This window comes from Centruroides sculpturatus, unplaced genomic scaffold (genome assembly GCF_000671375.1).
Source record: "Centruroides sculpturatus isolate CEXI.00-Female unplaced genomic scaffold, Cexi_2.0 scaffold860, whole genome shotgun sequence".
In the NCBI taxonomy this organism is placed as follows: Eukaryota; Metazoa; Arthropoda; class Arachnida; order Scorpiones; family Buthidae; genus Centruroides; species Centruroides sculpturatus.
The window spans coordinates 313,589-336,687 of NW_019385355.1; the positions used below are offsets into that span (position 1 = coordinate 313,589).

General features: G+C 29.1%; 1 protein-coding gene across 1 annotated transcript in view; it reads left to right on the top strand.

The window, feature by feature from the left end:
• Positions 1 to 23,099, top strand: part of LOC111638030 (peregrin-like) — a gene marked incomplete at its 3' end in the record, with an annotated part of 161,357 nt that overhangs the window by 93,080 nt on the left and 45,178 nt on the right. The window contains exon 15 of the mRNA XM_023383654.1: positions 22,751 to 23,086. Within this exon, the coding sequence (XP_023239422.1) occupies positions 22,751 to 23,086 (336 nt within the window). The remainder of the gene's footprint in view (positions 1 to 22,750; positions 23,087 to 23,099) is intronic.

Below are 23,099 nucleotides of genomic sequence, written 5' to 3' on the forward strand. Positions count from 1 at the left end.
ATAATATATCAAATAATATTATATATAAAATAATATAATAATAATTAAAATAAATATATTTATATTTATTTTAATTATATGTTGTAATACGTAACGATCTTTGTATTCAACATTGTCTAAATTGTAAAAATTAGAACACAGCTATGTTTAAAAACTGTTAGAGATAAAGCTGTTTTTTCTGTTCTATGCAATTTTTCCTGACGAGGGCCTTTAAAAGACTGCTGAAAATGTTTGAACATTAAACCTTTTTTATTGTTTGTTTGCTGGAATTATTGCTTAGGTGTGAAGTGGTTGTTTTAGACATTTGATATATTAGGTTGTTCGGAAAGTAAGTTCGTTTTTTTTACCACTATACGGATTAGTCATATTTTTCCCGCCATTTTCATTCTAAACTGTATTATCATTATATATTTTGACAGCTAGCATTTTAATTAAGGCTTATTTGTAAAAAATTTTGTTTGATTCTGTGCAATTGTTTATTTTTTGTGTCCCATCAAATATGGAAGATCGAAAGCATCATTTTCGGCATATTTTGCTTTTTTATTATCAAAAAATGAAAATGCTGTTCAAGCAAGAAAAAAATTATGGTACATGTATGTAAATGATGTGTTGGGAGAAAGACAGTGCCAAAACTGGTTTACAAAATTTCGTTTTGGCAATTTCAATATTGAAGATGCACCACGTTCTGGATGGCCAGTTGAAGCCAATGAAAACAAAATAAAGGCACTGATTGAAGCAAACTGCCAAATAACAACATGTGAAATCACTAAGAGATTAAATTTGTCAAATTGAACTATTTATGATTACTTGAAACAAATTGATTTTGTTTCAAAGCTTGATATATGGGTTCCACATGTTCTTAAAGAGAGATATTCTCTTTGGTGGGATTTTAAGAAAATTTCTTTTTGGAGCTTTTACCAGACAATTTAACAATTGATTCGAAAGTGTACTACCATCGAGTAAAAAAAATTGAGTAATATCATCAAACAGAAAAGGTGGCCAGAATTGATCAACAAAACAGGTATAGTGTTTTACCATGATAATGTCAAATTTCACACAAGTTTGGTAACTCGTCAGAAACTGTTATAACTTAGATGGGATGTGCTATCACACCAACCATATTCGCCAGATCGAGCACACTCAGATTATTACTTGTTCCAGTCCATACAAATTTTTTAAAACTAAGACATTTACTTGAAATGACAATGTCAAAAATCACTTGGATTGGTTTTTTGTAAGCAACAATCAAAACTTTTATGAATGTGAAATCATGCTACTACCAGAAACAATGACAACAGGTATTTGACCAAAATGGTTGATATATAATTCAATAAAATATTTATTTATTATAAAAATATTATGTGTTTTTCCATGGAAAAAAAAGAACTTACTTTTTAAACAACCCAATAGAATCTGTTTAACCTGATGCAGGCAACTGAATGTAACTGAAAAAGTTCATTTTTAATCAGTTAATGCTGGAAATTGAGAGGAAGGTTTTAATTTTAGTATATAGTTAGATTTTCATATAAAAGTGGAAATGAGGTTATAAAATATTAAAAATGTTTCTCATATTAGTTAAGTTATCTGAAGTGAAGAAATTATGTTTATTAATATGTTTTTTTTTTTTATTTTAGAGTCAAAATTTTCACATTATTAAATTTTCATCATGAAAAAATCAATTAGTGTTAAGGCAGCAGTTTCATTATCAAGTTTCCTTATGTGTTAGAAACAGTGATAATCCTTTCTGTATGCATGTACTTATTCACAAAATTTTTGTAAATGTGATAATTTTAATTATTCTAACAAACCAGTTTTGCTACTAAAGATGCCAAAAAATTAACTTTTTCTTATTATATTTTATATTGTATCAGTTACATAATTTTTTCTTTTTAATTCTGTAAAAAGGTTTTTAGATTTGTATGATTGTATTGAAAATATGACAAATTACATGATTAATTTCCAATTTAAAATTTTTAATTTTTTTTGTTTTCCTTTAAGTATTTGCATCTTCTTAGACTGTTGTCCATAATTTGAGAATCATAATGTTTAGCATAAGATGAAAATTTAGAAATTACAGAAAATTTGAGATGTTGTTTTTAATTAGAGATGGTGAATAATTTAAGATTTAAACTATAATTTTATATAAATTTATATCATCAATTAGTTGTAAATGTAGTTTTACAATAATAAAAACATAAATTTTAATATATTTAAAAAAAAAAAAAAATTGCTTTTATTAGTCATGTTTTCGAAATTAGGGTATGGAATGAGGCTACACCCAATGTATCATGATGTGTGCATGTGTGTAAATGCATCAGAACAGTGTAGTTACATGCACATGCCATGATTAAATTTTACATTTGTTTATGTTTGTTGGGTTTTGGGTGGAGAGGTGATGGGGATGGGGCCACATCCTTAAACATCATCCTTAAAATACATTGCCATCAGACTTAAACACATCCTTAAAATACATTGCCATCAGACTTAAACACATCCTTAAAATACATTGCCATCAGACTTAAGTATGTTGCAAAAGTTTCAGCTTTTTGTGTTAATTAGAAGTGGATGATTTCATGCCCTTAAATTTTACAACACAAAATTCAAGGGCATGATGACATGATACAAAGCAAATGAAATAAAAGCATTTAAAAATGTGATCTGTAATGATGATCATCAGATTTTCAATTGAAGTAAAAGTTCAGTTAATGTTTTCATTGCTGATAAGGCTTAATAATAAATAAAATTTCATCATAACAAAATTTGTAAAAGTGCCTCTTAATTATTTATTTAATTTTCTTAAAACTTTCAGTTGTTTGTTCTAGTTTTATATTCTCTGATTTTTTTTTATAAGTCTGTTTGTAATTCTTAATAAAATCCATGCTTCTTAGTTCCATCTTATCATTACCATTTACTGTAAGATTTTTTCTTGCATACTAATTAGCATTTTTACATGAATTTTGTATTGCTTAGATTCTTTACCAGAATGAAAGGTCATGAATTGGTTTCCTTTTATAGCCTGTAAAGCAGGGAAATGTAATGCCGATATTCATTATTGGAAAGACCTTTCAAAATTTATTTTTATATTCTGTATAGAACAATCATAATATGCTATCAAAAGTTTAAAATTATTTTTATACAATTTATAAAAAAATTTTCTATATTAGGTGATATCTGTGCAAGTTTTTACATATAACATTATGCTTTTCATTGTTGTTATTTCTATTTTTTTTTAAATAATAGGTAGAATAATAATAATAATAATAATTATACTACAATATATTCCATAGGCAGTGTTAGAAAATGATACACACAAAATATACTGTGACAGAGTATAATCACAGATAAAATAATTCATCACAATAGACCTGACATGACACTCATTGACAGATGCAGTAAGATCACTTATGTAATAGACATCTGTGTTCCAAACACTCATAACAAAAATTGCTCATACTGATAAAAATCAACAAGTACACTCCACTCACTCAAGAAATAAGACAGATGTGGTTGATGGATAATGTATTTATTGTACCTGCTGTCCACTCTACTGGTTTCATATCACATACACTATACAAAAGTCTAGAAACATCTAAACTTTAACAATAACATATGCGTGGCACTACAGAAAGCTGCAATATTGAACACATGTCACATTGTTTGGAAGTTTCTAGATGTCGACACATACACCAATAACACAGCTTAATATTACATTTGTTTGCATAGCTATGCCTTGACTTTAGTCCAGCATAGCACTTTGCACCAGTTAAGCATGACAATCACAATGTAATAATATAAGAAGTTGTGCAAAATAATTCAGTATAATTTTGTAATAATATCTACTTAGATATATACAATTTATACTTTAAATTTGGAAATAAATTCTGTAAACAAAGTTGTAGCAGTATGAAGTCCATTTAATGATGATTTATTTGAGATATTGGCTAATAATAAAGTTATTTAACAAATTTGAAAATTACATCAAATGTATAGTAAATGATATACAGAGTGGATATTAATTAGACTTTGCAAAAGGTAAAACAAAACTAATGTAAATGGTATTTAAGAATTTGATAAATAATTATATAAATTTAAGAAAAAGAAATAATGAACAATTCTGCTTTTTAAAATATAAAGCAGTAATCTTTATTAACATATATTAAAAATGAAAAGATTGATTTTTTTTAATACATTTATATATGTAGTAAATTTTAGAATGTCTAAATACATCTAAAATTACATCAGTGCATTTAATCATTAATGGCATGATATAAAATTATTTTTTCTTCAACCTAAATACAATAACAAAGTTTATTTTTCATATTAATAAAGATTTATTATTGTTGTTATTATTTAGTGATATAGTTTATAATGCTTTTTACCCTAGTTCATTGCAAATACAAGCATGTTCTTATATGTGAAAATCATTTGTTTTTGTGTTTTTGAAACATGCATCCTGCTATCCTTATAAAAGCATACTTGTTGTGTGTGCCAGCTTGTTTTCTCTTATAAGAACACTGCACTTCTTTAAAAATATTTGATACTATAAAAGATTTTTTTAAAAAAATAGTGAGTGTTTTTAGATACTTTGCAAAATATGGTGCCAATTTTGTCCTGTGTACAAGTGCATGTACTTGCATGCATAGATATATGGTTTATATTACTTTATTAATAATGTATTGTATGTAGTAAAATAATATATGGTTTGCAGAAAAATTGTGTTATTTTAACTGATTTATTAGAGTTATTCTTACTTGTGATTTTATCGTTGTATAAAAATAAATAAATTATTGAATATTTTTAAAAACTTTTATAAGATGAATGGAAGAATTTTACAAAAATGACATTACTTAAAATAGGTAGAAAATAATATAACTCGCAGGCACCTTCCATACTTATTTATTGGAAAAACGAACATTTTCAATCACTTTCAGAAATCTTTGACATGGTTATTATACTGTACATTTCTATAAATCAAATGTAATTAATTGAAAATTTTTTAACAGAATTGTTCTAAATGAAACGTGACAATATTCAAATTCAAATATAGTTTTAAAATTTTTTTATTATATTATGTACACAACTTTCTGTAATTCAACTGGAGATCAACTATAAAAATTAAATGTTGTAGCATACACATTAATAATTTGAGATTGTGGTAAAAATATTTACAACATTGTGCTAAGTTTACCTACAGTCATAGATAACATATGATTGTTTGCCACACTTTTGTTAGGTTAATGTTTTCTTTACTATTAATGCAATCTCCCTTGATTATTGCTTTATAAATTTCAGTTGCTTCTGTTATTCTTAGCTTTTGTATATGAATGGTGGTGTCCTCTCAACATGGGGACATCCTGGGTTTGCTTGCAAATTGGGCTGTAGCAGTGTTATAATTCATTTTTGAGAGATTGTACACATGCTCTGTTATTCTGGTTATTAATGATAACTGATGGGTTTCGTTTATATGCAATATCTTTTGTTTACTTCTCTAGCTATTTTAGAGTATACTTTGTGTAGCCTGGGATTGTAATCTAGGGTTAGGTATGGCCAATTTTGAGTTATATGCCATGTATCTGTGCACATATTGTTGATTATATTCATTTCTATATTTCTAGCTAATTTGGTGATCTCTGCTATCACCATTCCAAAGAGACAAGAAACATTAAAAGACTTATAAGCTAAACACTGAATTTAAAGAGTCCCTTTTTTTCAGAAACACCTATTATTTAGACAAGAAGCTGTTTCTGTTCAGGGCTACAGGCTTATCAAGTTTCATTTGAATCAGAGACTTGAACATCTGACCCTCTCCTTGTAACTCGAGTCAGGATTCTCTTGTAACAATGTGCAAGACTCATCACCCTGTAGATTCCAGGAACATAAATATAACATGAACCATAACAAGCCAGTAAATGCATTAACCAGTTATGCCATAGAGCTCAAAGTGATTGCAAATCTGGAAGAGTAAAATTATTAAAACAAGTCTAAATGAGTAGCACCTTAGAATTTTAGAAAAACACTGAAGATATACAGGTATAGGACAAAATAATAGGAGCACTGTGAAAGAATGCAAAATATTTATTAGTAAGGAGTTGGGCCGCCATTGGCCTGAATTACAGCTTGTATCCGATGTAGGATTGAGAAATAAAGGTCGTGCAGAAAGTTCAAAGGAATTCGCAGCCATTCCTCCTGCAGAGTGGTTTCGAGTTCTGGTAGTGTGTGTGGAGGAGGAAACAAAGATATGGACTTTGTTCTCTAAAAAACCCCACACACACTCAGTGATGTTGAGATCAGGGGACTGAGATGTTCTACTTCATCATTATGCTCATCCAATGTTTGAACACAGCGAGCCATGTGTACAGGGGCATTGTCATCTTGAAATAGAGGACATTCTCCAGGAAACAGAGTATGAAGCATGTAAATTATCTGCAGAATACTGCGATAATGCTCGCCTCTGACCTTCTCCCTCGGGACTATAAGTGGTCCCAAGCCATGCCACAATATCGCTCCCCACAGCATCACAGAGCTCCTCCATGCTTCACGGTAGGAACCAGACAGTCAAGACAAAATGCCTTTGCTGATGTTTTCCAGACGAACACACGTCCGGTGATCTGAAATAATGTAAATGATGATTCGTCAGACCAGATGACCTGTTCCCATTGCTGTTGTGTCCAGTTTTGGTAGTCTCAGCACCACTGTCGTCTCTTCATAGCATTCTGCAGCGACTCTAATGGCTTTGAGATGGCTACTCGGCCATGAATGCTCACAGCATGCAGCTCCCATTGAATAGTTTTGGTGGATATGGGGTTCTGGAGATGGATGTTCATCTCTGAGGTTATCTGTTGCAGTGTAGTCTTATATTTTTGGGTGACTATCCTCTTCAACACTCATCTATCCCAGTTGGTCAACTTCGACTTTCGCTCACTGTTCTGATTCGCATAGGATACCTTTCCCAGTTTTGTATAGGCTGTCATAATCCTTGACACAATTGACCTTGAAACACCCATAAGGTTGGCTGTTCTAGACACGGATGCTCCAACAAGGCGAGCTCTAATAATCTTACCTCTTTGCATGTTGGACAGGTCGGACATAATGGCGCTTTCCTGGGAACAGAATTTTCTCATGCAACTACTTCTCAGACCGCATTGCTGACTTACAATGTGGAGGACACAACTTCAACAGAAAAGTCGTCAGGGGATGCCCACAGGGCTCTGTGTGTGGCCCAATTCTTTGGAACGTGGTCTTTGATGACTTCTTGAAACNTTTTAGTTATTTATTGTTATTTTTATTTTAAGATTATGCTGTAATAACTTAAAATATCAAGACTAAAGATTTGACTATTTTAATTTTTTTATTTCAATCTTGCTCAGAAATACTTTGCTTTTAAATGAGGTTTAGTGTACAGATTTTTTTTATTACATGATTGACATTGTTTCTAGTTTTAGTTTTTGTGTGGATTTAGGTAATTGTAAAATATTAGTTTAATTTCTGAAGTTTGAAATGGGACAACATAAATGTCTTATGATTATAAAATGACAGTTACTAAGATGTAGGAACTGCAGAAAGTGAAATATTTGAAATATTTAAATTCCAAAAAAAGATTGTTTTTTACTTTTATAGAACATAATTGTCTCCTAAAATTGAGCAGAAGATGCTAAAAATGTTTAAGTAATAATTTTATTATTATACTTCAATAAAACAGTTCATAATGTTTTGCTAACAAAATATCTGTTTCATTCAGCTTGCTAACACTTTTATTAAATTAAATATTTTCAGCTAAATATTGCTTTAGATAAAAGTAAATTAAGATTAAAAATGATGATGTGTCAATTACCTCTTATCCACTGGACTGTGTGTGTAGATTATCCTGGTGTGAGATTAATAAACTTAAGAATTTTCAGTTTTTAGGTTAATAAAACATTATGATTAATAATCCCAAACAAATATATTGAAAGAAAAGATAACCCATGTATAAAATATTGTTTTTATATACTTAATTTTATTTATAAAAAGCACATTTTATACATAAAATTATAAAGGAAGAATCTACTACTGCTTCTTAAGGTCCTTAAGAAGCAGAAGTTATCTTTTTTTTTCTAGTAGTGCCAAGTTTCATTGGTTTTAAATATAAAATTCAGGGATTGTTCTAAAAAAATCTTAAAACATCTCCAAACATTTAACCAGTTTTAAATTATTTATCATCAGAAATTTTACTGATTAATGCATATGATGTTTGCTTTATCAGTTTGGAGTCTAGAAAGCAAAATTAATTTGTTAAGCTGTCACACTTAGAATAATTTTTAAATGAATAATTTCAGATAACATGTTTGATCACAATGCTTAAATGGTTTTTCACACGTTCTGTTGTGTCAAAATTTTTTGCTTCAGTCTACTGAAAAAAGATTAAAGTGAAAAAATGTTGCCTTGACAAATTCCCCAAATTTTCTATCAGTGGATAAAAATTCCTCAATCTAGAAAATTTTGGTGGCATTACATGAAGGCATGGGCTGCCTTTGGTTTTCAATGTCATTTCCTGCTTTCCTGTCTGAACTTGCCATGATGTCATGACGTCACCAGGTGTATAATGCAAGGGTACTCTCATCACACAGGAACTCAATATTCTGCTGTTTTTCTCAAAAATTTCATGCTGAATGTCAAAATAAGAGGACTAGACTTTTTATTGCCAGTATTATAGTTTTATTGTCACTTTAATAAAAATATCACAAAGTGGCAATTTTGGTGTTCAATGTGACCCGTGAAAATTATATTGGGATTCTTTTAACACTTACACAGTGATGTACATATTCATATTCACACACAAAATAAATAAATCAAAAACTTGTATTTTCTTTGGTTAATATTCTAAAATTTAGGCATACTTATTTTGGTATTTTACTTCAAGAGAAGGTTTTCTCACATCAGTCTTATATTTTAATAAAATATATATTTTTTGAAGGAAAAAAAATTAAGAAAACTTGTATATTTTTTAATCTATCAGGTCAGATACTTGTGAGAAATAGGGTTCTAAAATGTTCTAATTTACAGTGGTAGCATTGTGGCAGGACTGGGCATGTTGAAGGACTAATTCCTGTCACACCATTTATTGATTCTGTTCAAGGTTTTTACTTTTTATGAGAAGTAATGAAGAAGATTATAAAGTGAAAAAAGAAATTAAATAAGATACTCCAAAGTATACTTTTGATATCTTAAATATGCTTTAAATTAATATCCATGTAGATATCCACTTCAAGGCTAAATGTCTTGTTCATAAAAATAAGGCCACAGTAAATTGTATCATAAATCAAATTTGGTTTATATCAACATTTATTTTTAATTATTTAATTAATTGTGATGAGGAGTCCAAAAAAGTAGTTAAAAAATAGAGGTCTATGACTTTGTTTTTGATATACAGTAGAGTCAAGGTAACAATGTTCCTTGATGCAATTGCTCCTTGATGCAATTGAGCACATCTAATGGAAATTAAGGGTCAAAAATATTTTTAAAAAAGTATTGCTTGGACTTAACAGAAAATAGGCACAAAAAATGAACAAAACAGAACAATCCACAGAAAGGCAATCCAAGAACAAAGCAATCAATTCTTTATTCTTGGATTGCTTTTCTGTGTTGACAAATTCAAGGATTGTCTCTCCATACCCAGCTAGTATAAAGATTATCTCTCCTGTGGTTGACAGGTGCAAGAAATGTCTTTCCCATGGCTAGCATGTGCAAGAATAGCCTCTTTAGTGGGCGGCAAGTGGAAAGTTTTCCTGTCCATGATCATCAGGTACAAGGATTGCCTTTTCCATGCTTAACAAGTGCAAAGGAATGATTTTTTCTTTCCAGCTCTGTCTGAATTCTATAGCAATATGCCAAATTCACATGATGTCATAGTTTTAGTTTATATGACTTGTACTTTTTTTTTTTGTGAATTTATATGAAGGACATTTATATTAGACTTTTAAAAAATATGCTGTTCAATACATTTTAAATGTTTATGTTCAAATTATAAATACAGTTAGTTCCAGCTTTAGAATTAACAAATCTATCTTCTAAATACAAAAAATTAACACCTTCCTCTCAATTCCTAGCATTCACTGATTAAAAATGAATGTTTTCAGGTACATTCAGTGGCCTGTGTCAGGTTAAGCAGATTCTGTATCAAATGTCTATTGCAGGTTGAAAATTTGAAATCTTAGACATTTGATATCAGACATAAAAAAACTGACACACAAACTGGAAATATATATTAAAACAACCACTTCACACCTAAGCGATAATTCTAGCAAATGAACAATAAAAAAGGTTTAATGTTCAAACGTTTTCAGCCGTCTTTAGAGGCCCTCATCAGGAAAAATTGCATAGAACAGAAGAAACGGCTCTATCTCTAACAGTTTTCAAACATAGCTGTGTTCTTTTTTAACATTTAAACGATGTTGAATACAAAGATCGTTACGTAATACAACATATAATTAAGATATTTATAAAAAAAGTTATAAATAAATAAATACAATAATAATATATATGGTGTTAATATATAAAATAATATATCAAATAATATTATATATAAAATAATATAATAATAATTAAAATAAATATATTTATATTTATTTTAATTATATGTTGTAATACGTAACGATCTTTGTATTCAACATTGTCTAAATTGTAAAAATTAGAACACAGCTATGTTTAAAAACTGTTAGAGATAAAGCTGTTTTTTCTGTTCTATGCAATTTTTCCTGACGAGGGCCTTTAAAAGACTGCTGAAAATGTTTGAACATTAAACCTTTTTTATTGTTTGTTTGCTGGAATTATTGCTTAGGTGTGAAGTGGTTGTTTTAGACATTTGATATATTAGGTTGTTCGGAAAGTAAGTTCGTTTTTTTTACCACTATACGGATTAGTCATATCTTTCCCGCCATTTTCATTCTAAACTGTATTATCATTATATATTTTGACAGCTAGCATTTTAATTAAGGCTTATTTGTAAAAAATTTTGTTTGATTCTGTGCAATTGTTTATTTTTTGTGTCCCATCAAATATGGAAGATCGAAAGCATCATTTTCGGCATATTTTGCTTTTTTATTATCAAAAAATGAAAATGCTGTTCAAGCAAGAAAAAAATTATGGTACATGTATGTAAATGATGTGTTGGGAGAAAGACAGTGCCAAAACTGGTTTACAAAATTTCGTTTTGGCAATTTCAATATTGAAGATGCACCACGTTCTGGATGGCCAGTTGAAGCCAATGAAAACAAAATAAAGACACTGATTGAAGCAAACTGACAAATAACAACATGTGAAATCACTAAGAGATTAAATTTGTCAAATTGAACTATTTATGATTACTTGAAACAAATTGATTTTGTTTCAAAGCTTGATATATGGGTTCCACATGTTCTTAAAGAGAGATATTCTCTTTGGTGGGATTTTAAGAAAATTTCTTTTTGGAGCTTTTACCAGACAATTTAACAATTGATTCGAAAGTGTACTACCATCGAGTAAAAAAAATTGAGTAATATCATCAAACAGAAAAGGTGGCCAGAATTGATCAACAAAACAGGTATAGTGTTTTACCATGATAATGTCAAATTTCACACAAGTTTGGTAACTCGTCAGAAACTGTTATAACTTAGATGGGATGTGCTATCACACCAACCATATTCGCCAGATCGAGCACACTCAGATTATTACTTGTTCCAGTCCATACAAATTTTTTAAAACTAAGACATTTACTTGAAATGACAATGTCAAAAATCACTTGGATTGGTTTTTTGTAAGCAACAATCAAAACTTTTATGAATGTGAAATCATGCTACTACCAGAAACAATGACAACAGGTATTTGACCAAAATGGTTGATATATAATTCAATAAAATATTTATTTATTATAAAAATATTATGTGTTTTTCCATGGAAAAAAAAGAACTTACTTTTTAAACAACCCAATAGAATCTGTTTAACCTGATGCAGGCAACTGAATGTAACTGAAAAAGTTCATTTTTAATCAGTTAATGCTGGAAATTGAGAGGAAGGTTTTAATTTTAGTATATAGTTAGATTTTCATATAAAAGTGGAAATGAGGTTATAAAATATTAAAAATGTTTCTCATATTAGTTAAGTTATCTGAAGTGAAGAAATTATGTTTATTAATATGTTTTTTTTTTTTATTTTAGAGTCAAAATTTTCACATTATTAAATTTTCATCATGAAAAAATCAATTAGTGTTAAGGCAGCAGTTTCATTATCAAGTTTCCTTATGTGTTAGAAACAGTGATAATCCTTTCTGTATGCATGTACTTATTCACAAAATTTTTGTAAATGTGATAATTTTAATTATTCTAACAAACCAGTTTTGCTACTAAAGATGCCAAAAAATTAACTTTTTCTTATTATATTTTATATTGTATCAGTTACATAATTTTTTCTTTTTAATTCTGTAAAAAGGTTTTTAGATTTGTATGATTGTATTGAAAATATGACAAATTATATGANGGAAGTACTCATTACATCCTACACTGTCCGATGTTGGAACCCGAGAGACTACAACTGAGGATCCTCACTGAAGCCCATAACATCAACTGGCCTCCTCCAAATCTGGGATGCCTTCTCAAACATGAAGATACCTACCGTGCACTCATCCAGCTCACTGATATGTATTTTAAAAGGACATCCGTGCCAGCATTCAATTGACCGTCTGCTGTGTCAGCATCTGCCAATTACAATCTGTTAATCGGTAAGCTGTATCACGTATTATGTACCCGGCAACTGTCGTATCTCTTCACAGCAAATCTGTACTTGTATAACGTGCATCGTTTTAAATACTAATGCATCTGTAATTGATCTATTCACTCTAGCATATGACACCTTGATGTATTGTAGCGTTGGTACTTTGGTTTTAAGCACTTCATTTCTTCACATTGTATCACATATTTTATTATTTGTGCATTAGTAATCCTGCAATCAATTATTTGTATATTTTATAACACACATACTAACTCATATACCTACCTATTCCAGCTATGCTGGCATCTGTTCAATGCACTTTGTATATTACTATTATTCATATTGTGTATCCTATGTTCTGCATTTTGTATTTCTACACAGCAACTCTGTATTGTATAACATAGCCTGTATTCAAATGTTTAAGTATCTGTAATTTGTTCACTGAATATTGTAAAAATTAAGTATTTGAAACTGTTGTTATCTTGCGCGCACAACACCTTGCTGTGCTGTGCTTTATGTTGTTATATTCCAGCAATTTGNGCAACTCTGTATTGTATAACATAGCCTGTATTCAAATGTTTAAGTATCTGTAATTTGTTCACTGAATATTGTAAAAATTAAGTATTTGAAACTGTTGTTATCTTGCGCGCACAACACCTTGCTGTGCTGTGCTTTATGTTGTTATATTCCAGCAATTTGTTTCCTTTTTTTTTTTAACCTTGTATTATAATTGAAATCTAACAGATGTAATCACCTAACTCTAAATTTCGTAGCTTTACATGATGTATTATTGCATTTGTAATTGTAACCATATCTGACTGTAATCTGTATGTCACACTGAATGCTAATCCATTGTCGCGATCTTACCCGGTTGTGTACCCACGGTACCGGGAATGTACCTTTTGGTATTTTACAATAAAAATAACTGAACTGAACTGAACTGAACTGTCACACCGCCAAATGCTCGACTGATACCTTCCCTTTCACTGCCACTGGATGACAGACTGTTGCAACACATGGTGGGGCTGTATTGGATGGTCAAAGTACAACATATTTTGAATGGGGTGTTCCTATTATTTTGTCCTATACCTGTATAGAGCCACTTTAAAAGAAAATTGTATAAATAAGGATTGTGAATCCTTATCTATTGTGTGGCTGTCATTTTACAATAAACTACAGAATTAGCAACCATGTAATTTTTTATAAATGGTTCGGTCTTAGTATATATATTATGCTCATATCTTATCATTATATGTCAGCACTCTGGTTGTTTTGGAGTCAACTTTTTTTTATTTATAAGAATTTAACTTTTTGAATGTGTTGTTTTTTCTTTTGTATTCGTTTTTAATTCATAACTTACTACTACATTCCTACACATGTGAAGTTCATACACAACAAACGTTATTTAAATTCTGTTTTTTGTTTGTTTGGGTTCTTCCAGTAGAACTTGAAGATGGTCTTTGTAAAGATTGAAAATATTTGTTCAATAAATATTTTTGTTCTCCCTAGATTTTAGGTTCAGAAGTATTGTTATAAACCACAGAAGACAGCGTAATGAGGTGGCACAACTTTTCACAATATGAACAATATCACACAATTCTCTGAGCTAAAGAATACAAAAATACATAAAAAATCTGGATGTTTTGCCATTTAAATTTAAAATTTATAAGAATGATGAGCATAGAATAGTTAACATTCTAACTTGAAACTTTAAACAAGTATTATAAAATCTTTCACGATTTTATATATTCTACAATATTTGAACATCAGATATATCTGACGTTCCATTGTTGTAGAACCTGAGGAAGGCCATTAAATATAGCTGAAAATGTTAGTTTGATTAAAGAAATTGCTAGAAAAAGAGTTGAAAGTTTTATAATACTTATTTACAGAAGTTCTAGCTTTCAGTGCATAGAATTGTAAACTTTAAACTAAAGACAGATCTGAGGCAAGCTTGTGAAGTAAGCTTAAAATGCTTGTCAGAAGATAAAACTGCTGGAATAGTGAGTTAAGATATTGTTATTACTATGTTTACATGATTTTGACAGAAGTAACTTCTTCATAAAAAACTTTATTCCTGTAACTGCTGTAAGTTTTCAAATTTTATGTAAAGTTTTAAAATAAAGTGCTAGTTGCACTATAGTCTAGTATTGTATTTACATGATGTGATTGTATTAGTGCATGTATTTGTCTTTACTCATAATGGTGCTAATTATCAGAAGAAATCAAATGGAAATTGATTTTAAGAGCAATTTTTTTTTGCCCTTTTATGTACATTTTCATATATCTGTGGATAGACTTCTCAAAAGTTCAAGCAGTTTGATCATCATCATGCTTTTCTAGCTAGTTTGTGTAATTCATTCTACAGCAGACATTTCTACTACAACTTATTCTACATCTGCGATATGAACAAAAAAATCATTTCATACATGATTATGTGACTAAAAATTCAACCATAGATCAATCTAAATCCATTCTGCAACTGCAACTTTGACTACATACATTGGTAAAATTGGTTGGAAGAATTACATCTATTGAACAGGGAAAAGATTACAGAATGTGTTGAAATTGAAACATGGGCAGTAGAGTGATTTGCAACTGCAGAAAGACATTGAATGTAATAATCAGATTTAATAGTCAAAACATTGTGCACTGTACATTTTGAAAATTGTAGCAAGTAAACTGTCCATTTTGAGTGTTTTTGACTATCGAAACATTTGACCAGAATCTCATAAACTACAGCATATTTTATTTTTAGCCAATTTGACCTAAACCCATTTTCCATAAGAAATATGCAGAAACATTCTTCCTTTTTCATGGTTTTGACCAAACTTAAATACAAACAAGAGTCACACTAACTGTTTAAATATTAGCTTTGGAATTTTGCTTATGATGTGGTTGAATTTGTTCCATAATTGAATGTTAAAGAAAATTTTTTAAAAATCCTTGAGTTTATGTACTTTAGAAAAAATAGTATATTGCTTTGTCCTTATATTTGAAATCTGAATTTGAGTTGTTACAATTTTTCAAAAATTTATGTCAATGCTAGCTAATGGATGCTGCAAAATGTTAAGAGTATAAAGAAGAAAATTTTAAAACTGGACTGATGTTTATTCAACGATTATTCATAAGATGCAGCTATTAAATGACAGTTCTGTTTTCAGAAGTTGATATTTAAAATATTCTTTTATATCTAACAGAGTTTGTGTGAAGTATTTATAAACTCAAATACAAAATGATTAGGATGCATGTTATAAATTTTTTCAAGATGTTGATAAAGAAATTTGAATACTATAGAAATGATGGCTGACTTGAAGCTTCAGTTATTATTAACTAGATAAAAATTCAATAAAAAGTGGAGGCCCTAAGCATGGTATTTAAAGTTTTGTGGAAAATTTAAATCGTCATTTTGTTTTAGTTCTTAAATATTAAATATATTAAACACAGCAGAAACAATTTAAATTAAAAAGAATGGGAAGAATGTTTTAAATCAATAGAGCATTTATACAGTTCAAATACAAAGGATATAAGAAATAAATACATATTATAATCAAAACTTATAAATACAAGCTAACATGAATGGTACAAAAATAAAATAGAATTAAAAATAAACAATTATCAGGGGACCAAGCCTAAGAAAGCTTGTATATAAATTTCCACACTGTTGATAACATGTCAACTTCTCTAGATTGATACAAAAGTGTTTTTATACATATATCTTACTTTAGTTATATTTTTTACATACAATCCATACTTTAATTGATATTATTAAACATTCCTTTCTGAATTTGTATGTTGAAAGCAGATAAATTTCCAGTAATCATTTCCAATTCACATTGTAATATTATTTCAGAGAACTTTGATAGTTGAGACACATGACAATTATCATTTTAATAAACTATAAACTCATTTCTCTTTTCATCACTATAAAATGAATTTTGAAGAGTAAAATGATTTTATACATTTAAAATGATAGTCCTAGCTTGATTTTGCAACATATTCTTTTGCTTAAACACAACAGCAGTACTTTAGTTTCAATTCTATCAACAAAAGGTCATAAAGATGTTACAATTTTGGTTTGTTTGCTTCAGTTTTAAAGCTATAAATTGTAGAAATTTTATCCTTGTTATATTAATTAAAGTAAACATTTGTATGCAATTTAAAATACACTTTCGCAAAAATTTTGTGTATCCAGATAAACTGTCCAATTATTACAAAAGTTGGCATATAGTTATCTCAGATAGGTATGCATGTGATTACAGTTGAACTGAAAATGCATGGTAGACATTGCCAGCAGAGTGCTACCTGTTGTTTGAATGGCCTTGAACACTAGCCAAATACTTCTATAATGCATCCAAAGACAATGCAAATGACTGATAAGACAAGATCACATGTCACTGTTTGCACTTTCTATCTCTCTTATAGATTTCAGTGCCCTTTGTGAGATAGTAGTACACAAAGAAAAAACTTGAAAAGTATACAAACATAGTTAATAAGTAATTCACCTGAGAACTTGGATTCTGACTGTGATATAGTGTAATCAGTAACATTTATCATTTCTGATTCACTTAATTTGATTTTTTTTTCAGCAATTATAATGTTTCATCTTTCATTAAATCAAATGTCTATTTCTTAAAATATTTTGTTACTATTATGAAATGAAATTGTCTTACTGGAACTCAGTTTATTCTTATACCAGGAACATTTGTCTTATCTTAAATCAACATCAGCTTTCATGTATACAGTTGAACTTGGTTATAACAAACGTGGATATAAGTTCATGGTTATAACAAGCAAAATGCCATAACAATTTTAATTAATGCATATTTCCATACATTTTCCCATAGTTGTAACGAATGTATTTCACAGATATACTGAGCTAATTTTTGGTAGCTATGCAAACATAAACATTCTTAATTGTTCAAGTAGTAAGAAATGTGATACAAAATTCTTGGAAGAGATAAAACTGGAAGGGTTACTTAGTTTTATGATCTGCATGGATTACAGGCCTATTTATACCTTAACTTTCTGTTTGGATATCGTTTTTCTTTTTGTTGATTAGCTTCAGACCCTACTCTGCTATCAATAATTTATCTAATCATCATTACAAATGTAAAATTACTGTATACTGTAGTTAGAAATGAACCTTTCCATGAGAAAGACATCTGTAAAGAAAAGAAAATGACTCTCAGTTTGTGAAAAAGTAGAAATTATTTGCAAATTACAATGTGGTACTAAAAATGTTGAAGTGTGTAGAAAGTTTTCTTTGTCATCTTTGACATTATCGACATTTTTGGTAAAGCAATCATCAGTTTCAAGATTTGTAGATAAAAAGATTAACTGAAACCAGGCATATTATTAATTAGTATTATCTTTAATTACAAATAAAAATACATTTTTGATATTAATTATATTGTAGATTACATAAATATTAATAAAAACACAGTATAATGTAATTTACATATTTTACTAAGCCAAACAATTGCCATAATTAATTGGGCTACTGTATTATGCTATAATTAATAATTAGAAACTAAGTAATTTGGTACTAGAGGTAGACGTTAAGTGCCATCTCTTATCTAAATTATAATACCTCTAGTACTAAATTACTTAAGTTTAAGAGTGATAAGAGGCAAGTTTAATAACTGGCAGCTGCTAAATTGTTTAAATTTTATGAATTTAGGAAGTGTGCTCTGAGATTGAAGAAAGCTATTAAATAACTTTCAAATTAGAAGTTAGTAATAAAATTAATTTTTTCATAAAATTTCCTAAATAATAATTTGATGAACAAAACAAAATTTCAGCATTCTGTTATGGCTTGATCATTGGAACCCATTGAGTCTTTATCATACAAGGAAGTATGTTTTCATTTGAATTTTTTTGTTTCAATTACTTCATATTAGATGTAATTATAAAGTTAATATAAAAAATTACGCTCACGGAACCAATTTATGGTGTGGTAACATCAAAAAAACAAACGTTTTTGAACCCCTTCTGGGCTCTGCATCAGGTTCTAACAGTTTAAAAATTTTAACGGTTTTTTTAATCAGTGAATTCCCATTTAAAAAACCATTAGAACCTGATGCAGAGTACAGAAGGGGTTTGAAAACGTTCGTTTTTTTCAATCTTACCACACCATAAATTGGTTCCGTGTGCATAATTTTTTTATAATACAAAATAAAACAATTTATTGTTTGGGATGGTGTCTTCTGTACTACAGATCAGTAAGGACTGTGTTTTCCATGGCTGCTCCAGAAGTATGGTGAGATGGACAATACAAAGATTATATTTATTATTCTGGTAATTATATGAAGGGTATATGTCAGTATGGGTTATATAATTGAAAATATGATGGTAGCTAAAAATTAACCAGAATAAAATCAGCCTTCTTCAAATACTTGATTTATAATTCTGAGTTAGATGTTTGATTTGTTATTTGGCTACAATTTTGCATATATTACTTGAATAGGCATATTCTTAAATGGAATGGAAGAATTAAAAGACATTTTCTTACATTTTATAATAAGATCATTTTTATTTAGTTCTTAATATTTTCATTAATTGATTTTAAATGAATAATATTGTATTTAATTAGTAAATCCTTTTTCAATCATATACATTATTGTTAAGCCCTTTTATAATTATGATAGAACTTAACAGTTATCTTAGTGGTAGATTAATTTGAAAGAAAAATAATCAATCCTTTAATTATCAAAATCATTTGAATGATTTACTTATCTTGTTTTGGTAATTTTTATTCTTAAGGCAAAGTCTGGTCTTATATAGTCCATATGTGCTCAGCATAGATAAATTACAAACTTACTGCCATTTACAATGAAAATTTTACATCAAAAATTACTTTTTTATATTTTCACCTGTTGAATATTAATTTTCATCAACACGGGATATTTTGCCACTTGCTATAAGGAAAATGGCTAATTAAATGTGAGTTATTTAGAGAATATATATTGATTTACTTCAATGGTTTTACAAATAAAAATACCACCAAAAGCTGGAAAATGATGTAATAACCAGCACACACTTTCTGTACTTATTCCAGGTTCAGGGGTCTGTCTCACTGCATAGTGCAAAAATCACCACTTGTCAATATTTTTATTAAAGTGGCAATGAAACCCTAATCTGGTTATTTTGACATTCAGTGTGAAATTGTATCACAAAGCATGCTTTAGGAAAAATAGTAGAATGTTGAGCTCCTATGTGATAGGAGTCCCATGCGCCATACGCCTAGTGTTATCATGAAATCAAATGGTAACTTTGGACAGGAAAGCAGGAAGTGACAGAGAACGAAAGCAGTTTTTATGTAATGCTGTCCAATGTTTCTAGATTGGGGATTTTTTTTACCAACTGACAGAAAATTTGCAGAATTTTTTGGGGTGACAATTTTTTCACTGTGATCTTTTTTCCTGTAGGCTATACCACTGAGTTTAACCTACAAACTTTCCAAGAACATAGTAAAGCATAAAAATTTTGACATGACAGAACTTGTGAAATACTGCTTAAGCATTGCAACCAAATGTGTTATTTGGAGTTATTCATTAAGAAATTATTAAAAAATAAATGATTTCTAATTCTAAGTGATAGCTTAACTTGTTACTCTTGCTTTCTAGATTCCAAACTGATAAGGCTACCAGCACCTGCATTAATTAGTAAGTAAAAGTGGTAGAAAAAAAATTTGAATCTGGCAAAACGGTTGGCAATTTTTTTTTTTTCAGTGGGAATTCCCTTGCAAGGTATACAATTGCCAACTGCTTTCAATATCCCATAATATGAAAACTGGGGATTTTCCAATTTATATATGAAGACTATTTCTTTTTCAACCTCTGATGGTCCATAAAACAAAGACAAATGTAAATAACAAAATGAATTTATTACCAAAAGTTAGGTACAAACATGGCTACTTTTCGACATAATAATCGTGAAGATTGAGGCATTTGTCTATCTGCAGACGAGCTTTGAAATTCCCTCTTCTTAGAATGTTGCCGCCAGTGACTTGAGATGGGCCCTAATGTTGTTTCGAAGATTGTTATTAGTCTCAAACCTCTGCCCTCCTAGCCATGTTTTTAGTTCAGGAAAGAGGTGGAAATCACTCAGTGCTAAATTGGGGCTATAAGCTGGCTGTTTAAAGGTGGTGAAGACTTCCACCCAGCTTGGAACTTTTTAATGTGAGAAGACTTCCACCTCTTTCCTAAACTGAAAATGTGACTAGGAGGGCAGAGGTTTGAGACTAATGACAACCTTCAAAACAACATTGTTAAGGCCATCTCAATTCACTGGTGGCAACATTCTATGAAGAGGGGATGGAAAAGTTCATCCACAAATATGACAAATTCCTCAATCTTTATGGTGATTATGTCAAAAAGTAACCATGTTTGTAATTAACTTACCATGACATATGCTGCATTTTGTGATGTTTTAAAATGCAACATAGTGTGTATTTCTGCTTACATGCTATGATATATCAGTTTGTTATAATAATTGAAACAGTACTTAAATTAACAAAAATAGACCCCTTTTTTTCCTTATTAAATGCCCAGCTGGAGAGTAGGTTGAAGTATTGTGGATCAAACTAAGTTTTTATTTTCTTAAAACCTAATATGTTTGGCAAAATCTCAACTCTAGGCATGATTACTCTCAATGAAATTGTTATAGGGTAACAGAGTTAGTTTTGTCACTGCAGTGAATAAAATTATCACTTTAATACCTCTGTATATCAAAAACTAATTCATGGATTCCTATTTTTTTACATTTAATTGGATCCTTATTACATTTTTGGATTCCTCTTTGCAATTAATGGAAAATGGCAAAATTTTATCAAAATTGGCCCATTAAATTTTGAAAAGAAACTCAATTCTATAGTGAAACCCATAAAAGATGTGCTATCGACTGTAGAACATAATACAACAAAGTCACACAATTAGTGCAATATCACATTGTCGTGTGTGCTAGTGAAACGACCTTGTATCACAAAAATGAAGTCTTGTACCCCCATTTTTTATTACAGTTTTGGATTCTTAATTGCAATTATTGGAAAATGGCAAAGTTTAATCAAAACTGATTGAACAGATTTTGAGAATGAACACAATTCTGTAAGCCTCGTAGAAGAGGCTTTGCTAATGCTTCGTTTCAATTAAAATGGCTTATTGAAAAAAGTTGTTTTTTTAATTGTATTTAAAATATTACTGTGTCATTAATTTTTATAAATTGCTTGAAAATTTCACATTTTCTATATTAAGCATTAAAGCGATTACATCATTTTTACATTAAATTGTAATTGCAAGAATTTAGTTGAAAGAATTTTACAAATTTTGAATGATTTACTTAAATGAGCACATTACTAAATGTGTTTAATTATTTGGGTTATTATTAATAAGGGATAAAGATTTAATATTAGAGTATAATTATTTGAGAATTATACCTTTTTATATCAAATGTCCATTTCCATTTAAGTAATATAACTGGTTTTTGAAAATTTTAATTTTTTTCAAATTAAAAGTATATATTGATATGTTTTAAAATAATAATGTCATCAATAAATGACTCATTATTATTAAAATTTAATCAATAATGCTATCGTTTTACTTGAATTACAATAACATTATTGATTAACCATGAAGTTATGTCCTTATCTTTTTATTATTGAATTCGACAAAAAATTCAAATTCCCATTTAATTGTTCCATACATAAATAAATAAATAAAAATTAATATTCATTGATTTAATATTCTCATCAAAGTTAATTTAATTTTTAAAAATATTTTGCTATTTGATGAAATCTGTTATATTACATATTATTTATTTGCTATTTATAAATAATATTTAATAAAACTAAGATTACATTACTAAAAAAGTAGAAATGATTAAGAGAAACAATGAAAGAAATATTTTAAAAATGCAGAAGTACAGTTTTAAAATCTAGTAGAAAGATTTATTTTCTAGATTCAGAATTTCTAAAAATTTTATTTCTGATGAGCTTTAGTTACTTGTTACTTAAATTTTCCTAATTTTTTAGGTACTCGAAGTAAACAGAAACAAGCGCCTGTAGAAACAGTTAAGTGTAGTCAAAGGTTAGCCAAAAAATCAATTAGGAAAACAAAAAAAAAATATGGAACAATTACTAAATGCAGAGGGAAAAAATTAATAGTAAGTTCTTCTGAATCAGATACTGAACACGAAGCGAATAAAAGAAGTAAAATAAAAGGAAAAGATAAAGGACAAAAAATGAAATCTAAATGTGACTTAATACAAAATAAAGTGCATGATATTTCAAAAGATGAAGGAATACAAGGAAGATCCAGAGGAAGGAAAGGAACATTGATGACTCCTGTTACACAGCTGTCCTCTGATGGTAAATAATGATT